At 46.3% G+C, this 19131-nt stretch overlaps 1 protein-coding gene across 2 annotated transcripts in view; it reads right to left on the bottom strand.

The window, feature by feature from the left end:
- Nucleotides 1-19131, bottom strand: part of KY (kyphoscoliosis peptidase) — a 57229-nt gene that overhangs the window by 36274 nt on the left and 1824 nt on the right. The window contains exons 2-5 of one of the 2 annotated variants that reach the window (XM_037022978.2): nt 17412-17474; nt 13961-14023; nt 3034-3108; nt 1991-2053 (exon numbers count right to left, since the gene is read on the bottom strand). In XM_037022978.2, the coding sequence (XP_036878873.1) occupies nt 1991-2053; nt 3034-3108; nt 13961-14023; nt 17412-17474 (264 nt within the window). The remainder of the gene's footprint in view (nt 1-1990; nt 2054-3033; nt 3109-13960; nt 14024-17411; nt 17475-19131) is intronic. The other variant, XM_037022979.2, reaches the window with a different exon arrangement.

The raw sequence follows: 19131 nt of genomic DNA on the forward strand, positions 1-19131 counted from the left end.
CCCACCATCTCAGGAGCTTTCACCTCTTGCGTGAGTGACGGGTGCTGATGGGGTGCCAGGGTGAGGCAGCGTGCGTGGGAAGAACAGAGTGAGTGGTGGGTCTACATGAGGCCTGGGTTCTGGACAGGCCCGATCTCCATGACCTCCACCTCACTGCGGGGCAAAGGACCCAGCTGCTCAGCCTCAGGTGAACACCTGGGGCACCTGGGAGAGTGAATGAGATGGCAGATCATGTAGTAAGGTCAATGTCACTCTGCTCCCTGGGAGGGAGTGCAGGAACAGGGAAGGGGGCTGCGGCTGCACCCACACATTCCCCAAGGGCCTTGACAGTCCTCTACCTTGGTGCTGTAGACCCAAGAGATGTGGTGAGAGGCAGGGGGTCAGGGGCTCACCACCGGCTCTGGCCCGAGCTGCTCCCTGACCCTCTCTGGGCAGGCACTGGATGAGAGGCAGTGCTGGTTAGGGAGGGAGCGGATGGCTGTCACAGAGGAGCTCCCTGCCTCTGCTCAAGTCTGGCTGTCAGGAGCAGGCCTCCTGGGTCCTACTGCCTTTCCCCACTGCTCCAAATCCCTTCCTCCTTGGACCCAGGCCTTCCTCCTTCTCAACCCCAGACTGGATTTGGCCCCTTCCTCAAGGCCATCCCTGAGTGCTCCCTCTCTCCCTGCCGACACACTGTGCAGCCCCTGGGGGGTTTGGTCCCTCTGACCTGAGGCCTCTGCCTGGGTCCTTGCCATGTCACATGCTCTGACACATCCAGGGTCTGAGGGCTGTTCCTCTCCCACAAAGGGGGCAGGGTGTGTGGTGGGCAGGCAGGTTGTGCGAACCCTGCTGGGAGCTGCGGTTTCACCCAGCAACCTAGCATTTTCTTCCTCCACTTCTAGGCTCCTTCTGTAAGGACCAAGGCATTTCCTGGTCCCTGTAAATCCTTCTGTCCTCATGCGGTGCAGCACTGGAGCTGCGCCGAAGCCCAGCACCATCAGACTCGGCCCTCTTGGGCTGGAGCTGGGACTTCCTGTCTTCCACTGCCTCGGCCACCATCAGCTCCTATCCTGTGCATCCCCAGCACAGCTGGTGTCCAGCCAGCCCTGCAGAAGAGAGCAGGGACATGGAAGCAGGCCGAGCTGAGCCTCCCCACTCTCAAAGTCCTTTTCCTCCAAGGAATCTGGCTCCTGCCAGTTTGTGACGAAGGCCATTGGGGTGACCTAGGTGGATCTGAAGTGGCCTTACACAGTTCTGTAAATGAGGTGTCCCTGCTGCCATTTAGAAGAAAGATGGCATTTCTAAAATGGACCAAAAACCTTATTACTGGTTTTACCCTTTTTTGGTTCCATTTTACAAAATGCGAACATTAAAAATACTCATAATGGTTTATGCTTCATTAAATTTATCTTTTGAGCAGATTATGTAAGATCCAAATACAATTTTGCACAGACAAATTTAAAACACCAGTGGCATTAACTAAACTATTCTAATATTACAGCAAAACAATGGGAAAAAGGGCCAAGCTGTACCAAACCTTAGATGCCATCTGCTTTACTGAGGGAGAGACTAAGGCAGGGGAACTGAGTCAGGGACAAAAGCAGCATTTGAACTCAGGCCATCTATCACCCAATTCAGGGTTTCTTCCTCTGCCCCATTCTGCTTATTCACATGCCTCCTGCTTTATAGATGCTTGGCATTTCATTTAAAGTTAACACAGTTCTCAATTCTGTTTTAATATGTTTCCCGTAGTGGGCTGCCTTGTTATTGGTGGGGTTATACTTTAGCTTTTGGATCACATATAGTGTGAAGGCTCTTCATTTCTCCACCTGTGTCCATGGAAGACATTGCTAATCAATCATGAGACTCCTCCCCTGAGTCCAGAGTTGGCCCCAGACAGATTCTCAGCACAGTGCCGCAGAGATGCATTTCCAATCGAATGGATTGGCCCAAGAAGCTAGACCAATTTGCTGTGTCCAAGAATGGCCCTGGAGAAGGCTCTGCAACTTACCATGGGCATCTTTTGCTCCAGGCTGCCGGGCTCTTGTGTTTCCATTTTTATCACCTTGTAAACCTGTAATATCCCAAAGGTTAGAAATGGAGACACTTAGAACAAATAGAAATGAAAGCACAAAATGTTTCTTGTACCAACACTTTGTTTCCATCTATATTCCTTGGTAGAGTAATGAGGATTCAAAACAGCAGCTAGCATTTATTGTGTACTTACTGGCTTGTGCTTTATGCTTTATACTGACTATCTCATTTAACTTCACAACAATCCTACAAGGGATGTTGAATTATTTTCCACCTTGTATAGATGAGGACATTGAGTTCAAAAGAGAGGTTAGGCTATTTGCCTAAGGTCCCAGAGCTGAACTCTGAACTCAGCCAGTCAACTCCCAGAGCCTGTCCTCTCCATACCCGGCCACCTTCCTGAGCCCCTGACTGTTGAAGGCTGCAGGATCAGGCAGCCTAGCAGGGCCCATCCTGGCCCAGTGAGTGCCCATGGAGACCCAGGCTTTAATTTAGCTACAAGAGGGACAGATGTAAGGAGAGGATGAGAAGAGAGTGAAGGAGACACCGTGGGCCTGGGCCTGGACCTATGCACACTGCATCAAAAGCAGCCAAGTGAGGTGGCTAAAAGCACAGGTTCACGTAGGTGGTTATTTCACCTTCATGAGTCTCATTTGCTGATCTAAAAAGTGGGAATAATACTGGTATATGTGAAAGGGTTAAAAAATTAATGAATGTAAAATTCATGCATAGACTTAGCTGTGCATGCCACTTTTTGAACAGTCCATAAATGGTATCTAAAAACAGCAATACTCTTGTGATGAAATTCATTTTCACTTAAAAACCTTGTTACCCACACCTAATTGCAGAGACTCAAGGGCAGTGATTGTTGGGGATGCAGGAGAGTGTCCCTCAGGAAGATGCTGTCATGCTCTGCCTTCTTCCAGTGTGTAGGCCCAGGTCACTGGGCTCTGGCCCATTATGTTGCCCTCAATCCTTCCTGCCAGCCCTGAGCACATGAACAGCCCTATATGTACGTACACTTAGCCAAGGAGAACTTCTTGAGCAGCTGCGGCATGGCATCTCGTGGGTGGACCTCCACAGTCAGCTGTGTCCCTGCAGAAGAATAGGAGGCGACATTCTCAGACAGATGCTGCTAGGAAAGGGTACAATGCCCCATGTCAGATGTTTGAACAAAACAATTGGTTTTGGGACTTTGGAGGAATATCTGAGTAATTCTGGTTTAAAAAAACACAAACAAAAAACAAGCAGACTATTTCCAAATCCAGGCAAGATGGAGTAAGCACATTCTACCTCATCTATCCTACTGAATGCAACTATAAACTTGGGAAAGCCTGGGGCAAGTATTTGAGGATTATGTAAAGTAAGTGACAGAAGGGAAATTGGGGAAGATTAAAATTTACAGCATTAGCAAATTAGCAGCGAGTTCACCATTTCTCTCCTGCTATGGTTACCTAGACTGGACTCAAAGATAGCCCTGAACCCAGAAAAACACAATGGGTGCAAATAAAAAGTGCTGCAAGAGAAGCTCTTTCTTCTGGGTTTTGGGCTGAGAAAGGGAATCTCTGAGTCAGAGAGGGTGGATGAAATCCCCTGATGTGTATGTCCCCTTTTCTGTTATCTCCTCACTCAGCACCCAGAAAATTCTGTTGATAGTAGTGCAGCAGTGACATTGGTGGCCAGGCAGGCTAAGACTTTGAGGGAGGGCACCATAAAAGCTTTGATTCCCAGAAGGGTGGGGGCAAATATTGTATTTTCTCTCTGTTCTCCATTGATCACCTCCAGATGCAGACATAACTGGGAGAAGTTCCTTACAGAGTGGGGAAACTAAAGTCCCAGGTTTTGGGCTGGAGGACTGGGAAGTGGGCTGTGAAGAGGATGGAGCTGAAGAAAGCAAATCCATAAAGTTACAGATGAACTCTTGTGGTCATCTTTGAGTTGTGCATTCATAGATCTCATTCTAAACATCAAACCAGTCTTTGAGACCTGACCTATAGGATAGACCAATGCCCAGAGTGGCCACTGGGTAGTGCATTGTACTGGGAAGATCTGCATAGCATTGCAAAGGATACAATCCAAAATTACTCAGCATAGTAAAACCCAGGAAAATCTCAACTTAAAAAAGAAAAGATAATCAACAGATGCTAACCCCAGGATGACATAGAGTTTAGAATTATTAGACAAAGCCTTTAAAACAACCATGAAAACCAGGCTCTAAAAAGTGAGGGCAAACAGTCTTGAAATCAATAGAAAGATATACAGTATCAGCAAAAAATTAGAAGCTAAAAAGAAGAAACAAATGGAAAGTTTAGAATTAGAAAATAGAGTAGTTTTAAAAATTCTTTGGCTATGCTCAATAGCAAAATGGAAATGACAGATAAGAGTCAGTGAACTGGAAGATAATCAATAGAAATGATCCAATATGACTAACAGAGTGATAGAAACCTGTGGGACAATATCTAAAGGTCTAAAACTCATAGCATTGAAGTCCCAGAAGGAGAGGAGAAATAGTGTGATGCAGAAAAAAATATTTCAAGAAATAATTAAGGAAATCAAAATCTGGTTCTTTGAAAAGATCAGTAAAATTGGTAAACCTGTAGCCAGACTGACCAAGAAAAAAGAAGAAAGACACAAATCCAGAACCAAGATACCAATATCAGGAATGAAATGGTTGAAATTACTACAGACCCCATATATATTACAAGAATAATAAGGGAATACTATAAATAACTCTATGCAACTTAATTCTGCACCTTAGATGAAATAGACCAATTCCTTGAAAGCTACAAACTACCAAAATTCACCCAACCCATAGATAACCTTACTTCTACATATATTTTAAAAAACAAATTGGCAGTTTAAAACCTTCTAAAAACAAAGAAACAAACAAATGCCAGGCTCAGAAGACTTCGCTGGAAAATTCAAATAAATACTTAAAAAGAAATAACACCAATTTTTCACAAGATCCTTCAGAAAACAGAAGTGTAATGGATGCTTCATAACTCATTTTATGTGATGCTAAAACCAAAGACAGCATAAGAAAGAACACTACAGACCAATATCCCTATGATCACAAAAATCCTCAACAAAATGTTAGAAAATTAAAATCAGCAATATAGTAAAAGGGTAATACACCACAGTTAAGTGTGGTTTGTTTTGGAATACAAGGCTGCTTCAATATTTGAAAACCAATGAATATAATTCACCATATTAGCTGGCCAAAGAAGAAAAACTACATGATCATATCAATTGATGCAGAAAAATAATTTGACAAAATTTAACAACTATTTGTGACAAAAACCTTTCAATAAAGTAGGAATAGAAGGGGACTTCCTTAATCTGAAGAAAGGTATCTACCAAAAATCCACAGCTGAAAGCATATTAAATGATTAAAAATGGAATACTTTCTCCCTAAGATTGGGAACAAAGCATGTATATCCACTCTCACTGTTCCTAGTAAACATTGTACTGAAGTCCTATCCAGAGCAACAGAACAAGAAAAGTGATATATGTTGGAAAGGAGGAAATAAAACTCCCCTTACTCATAGATATGTCTACATAGAAAATTCCAAGTAATCTACAAAAAAAGTTCTTGAACAAATAAGTAAGGTTAGCATGGTCATAGGATACAAGGTCAGAACCCCCAAATCAATTTTATTTATACTGGCAATAAATGATTCAAAATTGAATTTAAAAGGTACTATTTTCCATAGCTCCTAAAACTGAAATACTTAAATATAAATATTTAAAAAATTGCAGGAACTGTATGATGAAAACTACAGAATATGATCAAACAAATTAAAGAAGACCTAAACAATGTGGAGACATACCATGTTCATGAATTGGAAGACTCCATATTGTCAAGTTGGTAATGCTCCCTAAACTAATCTATAGATTTAATGTAACTTCAATCAAACTCCTTGGAGGAATTTTATAAATTGTAGATACAGGCAAGATGATTCTAAAATTTAGGTACAAAGATACAGGAACTAGAGAAAACAAACCAATTTAAAAAAAAGGTGAAGAAGTCCAAATATCTGTTTTAAGATACACTATAAGGCTACAGTAATCGTAACAGTGTGATGTTGGCAAAGAGACAGACACCTAGATCAGTGGATTATAAAAAAGAGTTAAGAAATAGGCCCACAGAAATATGGCAAATTGATTTTTTTGTAAAAGTGTAAGCCAATCCAATTATAAAATAGGCAAAAGAACAGATATTTCATCAAAGAAGAGATTACAGATAGCAAATAAGCATGTGAAACTGATGTTTAACATGATTAGGTATTGGGAAATGCAAATTAAAACCACAATGAGATATCACATCTATTACAAGAGCAATAATAATAATAATAATAATAAAACAGTGATAATACTATATGCTAACAAAGTTGTGGAGATGCTGGATCTCTCATACACTGCTGGTTGGATTGTAAAATGGTATAGTAACTCTGCAAAAACAGTTTGGCAGCTTCTTATAAAACAAAACATACACGTAACATATAACTCAGTTGCACTCTTGGACTTTTATCACAGAAATGAAAACTTAAGTTCACACAAAACTTATACACAAATGTTTACAAAAGCTCTATTCAAAATCACTCCAAACTGGAAACAACCTAAATGTCCTTCAGTGGGTGAATGGATGAATACTCTGTAGTACATCCATATCAAGGAATACTTCTCACCAATGCAAAGAAACTCTTAGCAGTGATGAGGGGATGTGACTGCAGAGTCCATACAAGAGAATTTTTGGAGTGACAGAACTGCTCTGTATTCTGATTGTAGTGATGGTTATGTGAATCTTATGTCTGTGTTAAAACTCATAGAACTATATACCAGAAAATTAATTTTACTGTATGTAAATTATAAGTAAATTAAAAATAAAAACCAACCAAACCAAAAAGCCCAAACAGAATTAAAATAAAACAAAAGCTTGGATGCTACAAAAAGGTGTAAAATAGAAAGTGAAAATCCAAAAGAGGATTATGGTAAACATGCTTTTTGTGACCTGCTTCCTTCATTTACATTTTTACAGATCAATGAGTGTAGTCATACATTATCATTTTAAGTGGCTGTACTTAAAATTAAACTATTCTATAGTTCATATAATCCATCCCTTTTTGTTGGGTAGTTAACTTTTTCCAAATGTTTTGCTGTTATAAACAATGACATACTGAACATTCTGATACCTACCTCTTGGCACACTTCAAAGCAGTTCCTTTAAAGAAATTCTTAAGTATGGATTAAAGGGTATGGAGAATTTTAAGGCTTTTGTTAGATATTGGTCAACTTTCTTATGATTGATTTTATTATAATAAATGAATGATTTATCAGTTTGTGATCCCATTAAAGTACAAGAGACTGCCCATTTTGCTCATTCTTGCTGTGTTTGATTGCAAAATTGGCCACAATGCTTTGTACTTTATCCCAATAAGAGGTTTTTTTTGTCCATCCCTTGAATCTGGGCTGGCCTTATGACTTGGTTTAGCTGATCAGCATGAGGCAGGTGATTTTGTGCAAGCTCTGAGCCTAGGCCTCAAGAAGCTTTGCAGTTTCCATTCTCATTCTTGGGATTCCAGCCACAACTGCCATGGGAATGAGCCTAGGCTCACCTGCCAGAGGTTGGGAAACCACATGGAATGGAGTACAGGCATCTCAGGTGAGTCCACCCTAGCCAGCTGGTCTCTAGCCAACTCACCAGCTGATCACAAATGCATGAGCAAGCCCAGCCACAAACTGTGATCAACTGGGTGCATTTCAGACAAGAATGTCTAGCCAACTTAATTGTTTTAAGCCACTGAGTTTTGGGGTGGTTTGTAATGTAAAAATAGAGCACTGATATACTCACTAACATTTGATTTTTATCAATCCTTGAAATTTTTATCAATGAATAATGTATTCTTTAATTTTTTAGTGAAGTTTTTCACATATTTAGTTGCCATTTAAAATTCTTATTTTGTGAAATGCCTATTTCCCTATTGTTGCATTATTTTTTTCCTTACTGGTTTTCTAAGAGCTCTTTTTACTAATCCTTTCCTGCTAAATGTATTGCAAATTTTTCATGGAATAACAATACTGACTTTATTATGTAGCTCATAAACTTGCTTTGCATGCAAAAGAGGGTAATTCTCAAACAATTTTATATGATACAATGTGGCCTCCTGAGGCATTGCTTTGAAGGGGTTAACATTCATTTTGAGTTAGTTTCTAGCACATTCATTATCAAAGAAAATAAGCCTGTGACTTTATAATTAAGACATTAAGCATTTCAGAGTTCAAAGCATAATTCAGTTCTGGTCATAGGATCTTGCCATTGCCATCGGCAGCGAGTACTTCCTGTGTGTCTCCCCCGTGAGCAGGAGGCAATGGGCCTCTTTCTTTGCCTTTTCACTTTCTCCACCTGAAACATTTTGAGGTGTTTTTCATAGTGGGTGCCAAGCTACACTTGGCTGCAAGATGCCTTTCGAAAAAAGAATGTGAGAAGCATGCACACTCTCTCCCCCTTTTTTTTAATTTTTGAGAGGGCATCTCTCATATTTATTGATCAAATGGTTGTTAAAAACAATAAAATTCTGTATAGGGGACTCAATGCACAATCATTAATCAACCCCAAGCCTAATTCTCAACAGTCTCCAATCTTCTGAAGCATAACAAACAAGTTCTTACATGGTGAACAAGTTCTTACATAGTGATCAAGTTCTTACATGGTGAAGAGTACAAGGGCAGTCATCACAGAAACTTTCGGTTTTGATCACGCATCATGAACTATAAACAATCAAGTCAGATATGATTATTTGTTTGATTTTTATACTTGATTTATATGTGAATCCCACATTTCTCCATTATTATTTTTTTAAATAAAATGCTGAAGTGGTAGGTAGATGCAAGATAAAGGTAGAAAACATAGTTTAGTGCTGTAAGAGGGCAAATGTAGATGATCAGGTCTGTGCCTATAGACCAAGTATTAATCCAAGCTAGACAAGGGCAACAAAACATCCACGGATGCAGAAGATTTCTCTCAAAACGGGGGGGGGGGGGGTGAGGTTCTAAGCCTCACTTCTGTTGATCCCCAATTTCTCACCTGATGGCCCCCCTGCGACTGTACCTGTCTTAGGTTGTTCCTCCCTTGAGGAATCTTACCCGTCTCTGGCTAACCAGCCGTCTACCTGTCTCTGGCTAACCAGCCGTCTTCCGGGGCCATACACTCTCTCCCCTTTTGTAAGCTGTAATACACAATGCTCTGAAGAAGTCCTGTAGTAATGAGGTCTATTCACCTAGTCTGTTCTGTTCAGCACAGTTTGGAAAACGCTAGACTGGAAACATATCCAGAAGCGTAAAGAAGCTACAAAACTGAGCGACTTGTTGATTGAGGCCTGAACAACAAACCTCTTCGCCGAACTTCTCTTTTGTCTTGGTACTCCCAGTTCAGCCATGTCTCCTGCCAGACAGTGGGCAAATGGAAAAGCAAAGTACTGTCACCGCCCTTCCAAGGGCTCAGAGCTTGGCTGGCTGGAAGCTCCGCCCATCACCATTTCCAATCCTGCCTTTTCTTCAGGCGCTTCCTCTTCTCTCTCCCCTCTTGGACAGGGGCTGATGGCCCACATTCTCCTGAGTCCCATTTCCTGACTCCCCCAAAGTGGTGCTGCTGACCAGCATTCCCTCAAGGGGAGCAGCAAAGTGCCCCAGCCTCCCCAATCTGTGGGCATGTGATTCCCACTCCACTTAGAGGTGTGCAAGAGCACTTCTGGGTGCTTCTCTGCTTCAGGAACTGGGCCTGGGCACGCTGTCTCCAGGTGAGTAGCATTCACCAGAAAGGCCCTTGCTTCCTAAAGGCACAAAGTGGTAAGAGTTTGCCAACTAAGGCATTCCTGTATCAAATACAACTCTTAATTTAAGGAACAAAATTAATTTTACCCATCTCCAATGATAAAAAGTGAAATATAATTTGGAGCAAAATTTAAAGTAAGAGAAACACTAACTACAATCAGATACCATTACAGTAATCTCGGCAGTCAAGACCAAACCCGGAGGAGACCCTTCCTGTGACTTTAGGTCTCTGGTGGCTCTCTCGGGGCACCCTTCCCCAGTTCTACCCATTGTCCCCCAAATGCCATTTCCAAAATACCATTTAACAGCTTAATAAAAGTATATGAGCAGTTGTTTTTGCTAACACTGAGACTTGGTTCCCAGGCTCTTTTTAGATGCCGTCAGCTCTGTTCCTTTTCTCTACCCTCTCAGGTATGGAGATGCAGCAGGCAAGCCCTAGCATGTTCGTGGCCAGCTGCCTTGGGCTGCCTCTTACCCCATCAGGAGAGTTCTCCCACCCGACAGCTTCTCTCCAGCTCTCTGCAGGTTTGAATCAGGATTTGTCTAAAGGCCTAATTTTCTCAGAATACCTAATACAGGGATGGCAAACAGATTTTGTGTTGTTCATTAACTCTGACTGACTGGAAGTGGCTGCCTGGAGTGTTGATCAATTAGCAAAGACTGTCAGGCATCTGAATGTGTACGAATGTGAGTATGTGTGTGAGTGAACACACACATGTGGGTGTATATGTGTGCACAGAGGCTGTAGGATTCATGTCAGATATTAGCCATCACTGACTTAAGGTTTTTGTTAACTTTGTGTAACTGGCTGCCACATTTACCACCTGGATTCTTTGTCTTGGATTTTTGTCCTGTAGTAGCTGAGAGTCAGGAAACCTCAGCGGCAGTATTTTTAATTTAAAAAGCCCCTTTAAACAGCCCCTGGCTAGGTGGTCAACAGAGGTGTGCTGTGTGTCTGCTCAGGGTGCAGACATCGGCTTGGTGTAGAAACTCTAAGTTCTGATATCCCATGGAAAACATGCCGGATGCTGACGGGGGCAGTCCAGCACTGCAGAACTCTCCCCGGGTACTACTGGACTCAGCATAAAAGCCCCACTTAGCAATCTAGTTATGAAGTGACAGCTGAGTGTGCTGGTGCTCAAGGGCAAGGGCTGGGGTGTATGATGAAGGGTGTCTTTTGCAGGGCGGACGGGCCTCAGCTTCTACTGTGCTTCTAAAAACACAGAGTCATTCGTGATTCCTTCTGCAGAATGGAATGGGACATACACAGATGTCCCAGGTCTGGAAACATGGCAGACTGACCCAGTGCATGTGTAATCAAAGAAGGTACAGAGTGTCTGCATGCGGGTAAGGGTGGATGACCAGGAAGGATGGAAGCCTTAACAGAAAGTTCACTCCTCAAGGAGAACTTTGGGGTGTGAAGTCACAGGGCACCAGAGCTCTCATTCAGCTCACACACCTAATACAGAGTCAGCTTCTGAAGCCTCCTTCCACACGAAGATCTAAGATTCCAATGTTTTTGTCATTTTGCATAAAGTGGACCATACCTGGTGCCCCCTCTGCTGGACGCTCTTCCCCAGATGCCCACATGGTTTCCTTCCCTACCTCCTACCCTTACTCAGATGTCACCTTCTCAGAGAGACCTTTCTCAACTACTCTATCTTAAATTGTCCCTATGGTAGGCTGTGGATGGCCCTTAAACATACCTGTGTCCTAATTCCAGAAACCTGTGAATGTTACCTTATATAGCAAAGGGGACTTTACAGATGTGATTAAGGATCTTGAGATAGTAAGATTATCCTGGACTATCTGGGTGGACCCAGTAAATCACAAGAATTCTTATAAAACAGAAGCAGAGGGAGATCTAACTACTTCTATGGAGAGATGGCAGTGTGACAACAGACCCAGAGACTGGACTGATGTGGTTACAGGTCAAGAAGTGCCAGCAGCCTCTAGAAGCTGGAAGGGTGAGGGAACAGATTCTCTCAGACAGCCTACAAAAGGAGCCAGCCCTGGCGACACTGACTTTAGCCCAGTGAGACTGCTTTGGAACTCGTGGTCTCCAGAGCTGTTTAAGAGAATAAATTTGGGTTAAAGCACCAAGTCTGTGATAATTTGTTGCAGCAGCCATACAAAACGAATACACATGCACCCCCATCCTCCTCCCTGCTGCATTTTCACCTCCAGCTTTATCTAACACCCTGCATTTTACCTGTGAGGGTTGCCTGTCTTCCTTATTAGGGTGTCAGATCCATGGAGACAGGAGACTGTCGGATTTGTTCTCTGATGAACCCCAGCGCCTGCCTCAGGAGCTGCCCTTTGTGGAATGAATGGATCGGTATCTGTGGGGACTCCAGCTCAGCCCTGGAGAGGGGCAGCCTTGTCTCCTCTGTGGACTGGCTCCCATAGGACCCTGCCAGGTCTTCCCATCCCAACCTACAAAAGGTTCTGTCCTGCCTGTGGGACACCAAAGCCACCCTCCTTCCTGCCTCCTGGATGCCTCGAATGCTGGGAGGTGGCATGTGTGTGACCCATGAGAGCCGAGGTGTGGTGGGCCAGGTGCAAGTCTGGTGACTGGCCAGCCCCGTCCCACTCCCACTCACCTGGGACACAGGGGGGCAGTGCAGTATGGACGCCTGGCAGGAGCACCCTGCTCAGGGACAGCAGCCTCCCTAACCTCAGCTTTCTGGTGCAAACAGGGATAACACCATGACCCTATCAGGGGTCCAGATCTAAGCAAAATTAGTGGTCACTAGTGTAGTCTCATTTTTGTGAGGTATCACTTTATCATGTTTTGTGGTGACAGTGGGGTGCTTTCAGCCCATTTCAGAGAAGCAGTGGGGCCTGGGTTTGTCCTGGTGGTGCTCCGAGAAGGTGACAGGTTACAGTGCGCCCACTGAATAAGCTCTGGGGCCATATTCCCAGGAACTCTGGCATAAAGGGATGCTGACCCAGACTGCACAGAAGGGCAGCAGCGTTGTGCTAGTAACCCATGGTAACAGGCCTTGGCCCACTGCCTGCAGTGCCTCTCTGTGTGGCTGCCGGACTAGCTGGTGTTTCAGAGAGCAAGTCCCCAAGAGGTTCTGAATCCTTCAGGGGCTCCTACTTCACCACTGCTCCCTGGACCCAATCAGACGACCTCCTTACAGGTTAGGACATAAGTACTGAGACCACCAGTGGGGAAATCTTAGGGCCAAGTCTCTGAAAGCTCAGAGACACCAGGCCCTGAGTCTCAGAGCAGAAAAACCAAGAGGGGCAGTTAGTGTAAGGGCATGGGCAGTGGGGAGTGGGGTCCCTAACCTACCCTAGGCATTGCTTCCAGCTGTAGCTATGGGGCCCTCCTCTGTCTATCACATTGTGTTCTTAGATCTGGACTACAGCATAGCCAGCCTGGTGATGCCCTTGCCTGCCCTCTTGGAGCCCCCAGAAACCCCAGGAAGGGCCCTCTCCCTCCGCCTTGCTGAGCTGGACTTGTCCCTGGGTGGCAGGCCCTGGGAGGCTCGGTCTTGGAGAGGCCAGAGAAGAGCTGTGACTCAGGAGGAGCAAAGGCTTGGACTTGGAGAGCTGGCAGGGTGAGCACGGTTTCCAGGGGTGCTGTGGAAGCAGAGCTGTGTGAAGGCTAATAGCTGAGGTCCTGGGGGTGGGTTGGGGGGGGGTCAGATGGCCCCAGCTCTGACTCTTGCTGGCCATATGGTCTGGGGGCACATGACAACCTTTCCAAGCCTCAGTTTATTTATCTGTGAAACGAGGATAGTAAGGGTACCAAACAGGATTGTTGTGAAGATTAGTTTACAGGCTTAATTTACATGAGAATAATCATGGACCTGGCTTAGCAGGGTGCCTAACACATGCTTAGCACTCAAGAAATACTAGCTTAGTGATGACAATGAGGATGATGATGACAGCAGTGCGTGCTGTGGCCCAAGGACTTCATTTCTCTATGCCCTGGCGCCAGGCCGCCTCCCACTGTTTCCCACGGGATGTGGGCAGAGGGAAAGGACAGAGAGGACCTGGCCGCCCACAGTCAGTGCTCAGCACCTGCTGTCTCTGGCAGGGGCAGCAGATCCCAGCACACAGGAGCTGGTGGAGAGGTCCCAGGTGGGGGTGAGTCCCTTACCTTGGTTATCATAGGAAGTGATGACCTGGGTCTGCTGCGGGAGCTGCTTCACCACCAGGTTTCCTGTTTAAGGAAGACAAAGGGATCTGCAGTGCTCACTGGGACCCTGGTGAAATTTTCCCTGGTCAGAGTGGGAAGCTGTGCATGTCTGCAGAGATGCAGGCTGGCAGAAGTCAGGCTCATCCAGGACCTGCTAGACACATGCCCACCTGTGTGCATAGCCCCAGGGCCTGCCACACATGACTGAGCACAGCTACGCACCTGAGCACAGAGGCAGGTGGCTGTGACCTGTGTGCACACACCCACATGCGTCTAAGCAGGTGCCAGCAGAGGCTGGGTTCCTTCCCAAGAAGCTGGGGATACCTCCCATGGGCTAAGTAACCACAACTCCTGACTTGGATATTGCCAGGCAATTCCCAAAGCACAGAGGGATGCCTCATTGATCTCCACACCTTTTTGTGGCCTGAGCTGGGAGGTTCCCATCCTGATTACATAGCTGGTGGACTTGCAGCTTGGACTGGTTAATTTTTTTCCAAAGACCCCTCAGCCAGGGTGGGTTTGACTATGACTTGAACCCCAAGTCTCCTGACTCCTAGCTCAGCCTTCTACCTCCCTCTGAGAAGAATAGGGGGCAGTCTGCCTACTACTACAGCTTGGGAGTTGGGGTGACTTTGAAATTTGGTTCAGTTTCATGAACGTTTGCAGGGCACCCACTACATGAAGGCTCTCTCCACACACTGGAGATATTTATGTTCCCAGACACAGAGCTGTCCTCAGAGCCTAGTGGGGCCAGGCTGCTGTGAAGAGATGCCCATTCCTGCCCTAGGCCATGAAAGCAGAACCCACAGGCTTACCTGTCTCTCCTCTGGGAAGTACCACCTTTTCTGCATCCCTCTGTTTATAGCTGCTATGGTGGCCTGATCTTGCTGAGGCTGGCCTTGAACCTCTACTCTGGAGGGGTGAGGGGAGGGGCTAGGGAAGGGCCAGGGTTGTGGCAGCAGGAGGCTCCTCTACCCATCCCACCCTGGCCTGCCAGCTTCTCCCTTGGCCTCCCACTGGTCTGCAGAAAGACTGCTGGGCCTGACAACAGAAGTGACCACTGGGGCCAATGTCTGGGTCTGAAAACAAGCATGCTTCCCCAAGGCAACCTGGCCCCACCAGGTTCCATTCAGGGGATACCCCTAATGTGCCAGATCAGATCTGCCACTCAGTGCTTCCCATGCCTGGGCCCCAGCACAGACCAGTCAAGGTAGGTGGGCGGGTCACTGAGCTGGGCTGGACTTGATTCACCTGGCAGGGGCTTGCCCTGGAGAAGTCTGCCTGTTCTAGCCTTTTCCTATGAGCATGCTCAGCCAGCACCCTTAGACGCAGGCCGAGGTCAGTAGGTTGGCCACAGGCTAGGACACTGTGTGTGCCAATCCCGGGTGATGCGCTGTGCTGGGCTGGAGCTCCAGGCCTGACTCAGGCAAGGACAGGGAGGCCACCGCCTGTGGGCACAGCTGGTTGTACCTCTCCTTGGCCAGCCAGTGGAGGAAATAGGATCTGGGAAGGGAATCCTCAAGAAGGGTGATTGGCTGGCATAGCAGTCAGGGGTTATTTATAGTCAGGCCTACACACTGGTTTTCTTGTAGCTGTGGGGCATAAGTCCCCATGCTGCTAGGCAGACTTCGGCCAGGACCAAGGAAAGCAGCCAATCACAGCCAGAGAAGCCCGTTGCTGGGCAAGCTAGTGGGGGTGGCTGGGCCCAAACACCTGCTGCTCAGAAAAGTCTGGAGCACTCCAGGCTCCCCCCACCCTGCCAACGCCCAAGCCCAAGGAGTGCACAGGGCAGCAGGAGCGAGGACATGTGCCCCTTTGGATCAACCCCACGTTCAGTCACACTTGTGTACACGCCACCAGCATAAGCCATCAGCTGCTTCCCTTTCAGATGAAAGCCATCCAGTTTCCAGGGCTGGGTGCCCTGGGCACCAGCAAGGCAAGTATGCACCCGGAATCTTGCCATCAGAAAACACAAAAAGGAGGTGTAATTTAAATTTTGCATGCATGCAAGTGTGCCATTTGAAAAATAAATAAAATTTTACTTTGAATTACATATGTTGGTGGAGTGGCGGAACCATCATCTTTTCTGGACTCAAGGCCGGTGCAGAGCCTCTCTCCAGCCCTGCATAACTCAGTTGGTTTTGCAAGAACTCCTTTATTCATTCTCTTTATTGGCTGACATATTGTGCTAAGACCCACTTTGTGTCTTTTAGAAGAGTCTTGTAAAAGTTACTATGTCCCTCTGTGCTTTGCTACATTTTTCCACCAACCTTCCCGCAAGCCAGGACCCCTAAAGACGTTAAAACTTGGATGAATTCAGCATATTTCAATCCTCTCCTAATGTAATAACATGACTGACAAATTCTATGATGAGTTTTAGACAACTCAAGCAAGGTAACAGAGCTCAACAAAGGTGTGGTGTCTTGTTCCACCCACTGTGGCCCTCCTGCCCACTCACCCACTTGCACCTTGGCAGAGCATGCCAGCTTGCATGGGTTATTGTGCATTTCTGTGGCTGACAGATTACTTCTCTTTGATTACTGTCAGCATGGCAGGATGGCAGGGCATAGCTGTTTGGTCTGGTTCAATTGGGGTCCTATTTCCCCAGTTGAGGAGGGTCATGGAGGGTGGTTTCTTCATACTGGCTTTTGATGAGTTCGTTATCTGATCCCATGGCTCCCACAGCCAGGGTCAAACTGAGCTCCTGGTAGGGCTCTGAAAGTGGAGGACTGATTCTTATCAGAGTTCTCACAGGCCTGCAAGTGCAGTTTCACTCATGTTTATTCCTGGAGGCTGCTAATGAATATCTGAAGGGCACAGTATAAGGCCAGTGGCATTAGTCCATGCATGGCATTCCCAGAGGGACCCTGGGCCTGCAAGGCAACAGACACCGGGCACCAGAGAGTGGAGGCTTTAGAAGCTGATTTCTTTAAGATCTTACTTTGTATTCTGGGTCTCAGGTCAGCAGGGAACCATAGAACCCTTGACTGGCATCTCCCCAGGCCTTGAGTGATCATGTCCCAAGGCAGGCCACTGCCCTTCCTGTTTGGAAAACATTTTCAAAAGATGGATGCCCCGTATGACATGAGGAGCCTTGCATCCCATGGGAACACTGTCAAACCTCACTGTCCCAAATGATGTCACGTCCTTTCCTGTAGCTCAGCTGGTGAGCAGGGGGTCACCCAGGCTCATGGCATTGCTGTCCTCCCTCACACCCTCCAGGACTTCAGGCGACCTGCTGCCAGGGAAAACTCCTAGGGTCGCAGTAGCCCCAGAGGCCTCGCTGAGTCATAGCACAGCCACTTTCTGAGGGGTTAAATGGCCAGTGCCAGTCTTCAAATGAGTGAAATAGAATGCCCCCAAGTCATTTTTTTTAATGTATTGAATTTCAGAGATTGAAAAAAGAATTTACCATGCAAGTTGTTGCCTTCGAATTGCTGCCATCTCCGGATTCCATTTCCAGCGTCTTGGAGCCCTGTGAAATAACAAGGACTGGTGTGAGGCCCTCTGTGTGACAGAGACCCAGGCCAGTGAATGGTGGCTGCAACATATCCAGGTTAAAGTGGGGCTGGTGGAACTTGGCTCTCGGGATTGAGGAAGGGAGCCTGTGAAAGACATGCACTTCAGGGAATGAATGCAACCCTCAACATTTAAGACATTAAGAAAAACATTAAAATCATAGTTTTCAAGGGTGGTAGGGTTGGTTAGCAGGATCATCCAGGGAGAATTTTTGCAATGTAGGCACTCATTTTTCACTCCCACATCTCTACCATATGAATACAGAAACATTATCATAGAGGACACTTGCCATTCATTTTGCCTGCCTATTTCTGCACATGGCCAGTCCCCCACTTTGGGAATATTGGTGTGGGGTGTGGAGTGGGCAAAGATTGCCTATCCCTTTGGTAACTGAAAGTGATAGTCACCTATTCTCCCAGCCTCCGTTGCACCTGAGCATGGCCATCTGTGGCCTAGGCATAACCAGTTAGATGCACCTGTGTCCAATTGCGCCTTGGGACCTGGTGATGCAACATGGAGGGGAATGGAGGCTCTCTCTCTTTTTCTCTTTCTCTCTCTCCGGTGGCAGCTGGAAGTAATGGCTACAAGGTTGAGTACTTGGCACAGAACTGGCATACATTCTGGCAGTGGGAGCAGCTGCAGTAAAAGAGTTCCTGGCACAAAATTGAGTTCCTGGCAAAGAAGGCACATCTAGTGCTCCTTGGTGGTAGCAGTGTCCTCAGCAGACCAGCTCTGCTGTGCAGCTTTTGGTGCTGTTCCTGGAAGCTCAGCCTCGAGCCTGCTTCGTTAGCCCTCTCAACCACTCTGAGGCCTCCAGGCCCTTCTTTTCCGCATAGTCAGTGTCTGGGGCTTACCATTCAGAACCCTCACTGACACACTTGTGCAGTGGAACGGGCAGGTCACATCAGCTTTGGTATAAAGCCTAGGACTTGGAAGCATTCAGAGTTGGTGTAGGCAGCTGTAGGCTACCTCCTCCATGGCCAGAGGAATACATGATAGGACTTCTGGGCACATTTTTGAGAAACACTGAGCCAAGGAAAATGGCTGGAAAAATGCTAGGGTCCTGGAGGAAAAGGGAGAGAGCATCTGTTGGCCTTGCAGCTCAAAGCCCTGGTGCACATGATCCTTGCCTTAGCAGAAAGCCATCTGGTCACATCTCTACTCAGTCCTCTGTATTGTGACAGTAACTGAGCTCAGGCAGTCCCTTGCATAGCCAAGGACCCCGGGGGTGGGGAGGAAATAGGAGGAGATGCCTGTAAGTGGGCACAGGTATGTTTTGGATGTTATGCACCAATGGGAGGCCTTGGAACAAGCTGGTCTTGGTCAGCACCTCCCTCTTCAGGCTATGTGGGCCTGCAGGTTTAGCCAGGGGTCTCCTGCACATCATTGCCCAGCACACCTGGATGCTGTGTATGTACCTTCCTTCTTCCTGCTCTGGTACAGAACTGTCTGTAGTGAATGAATGACAGAAGGCTCTCCCCTGCTATAGCATCTGAGACAAACCTCCATAGGAAACTATCTGGAGAAAAACATCATGAGAAAGAGTTGAGCAAGCAGGGTCTTCTTTCCCTGAATCACAGTCACGAGTGTGAAGTGTGTTGGTCTAGAGTCAT

The sequence above is a fragment of the Manis javanica genome, chromosome 3, assembly GCF_040802235.1.
Source record: "Manis javanica isolate MJ-LG chromosome 3, MJ_LKY, whole genome shotgun sequence".
Taxonomy (NCBI): domain Eukaryota; kingdom Metazoa; phylum Chordata; class Mammalia; order Pholidota; family Manidae; genus Manis; species Manis javanica.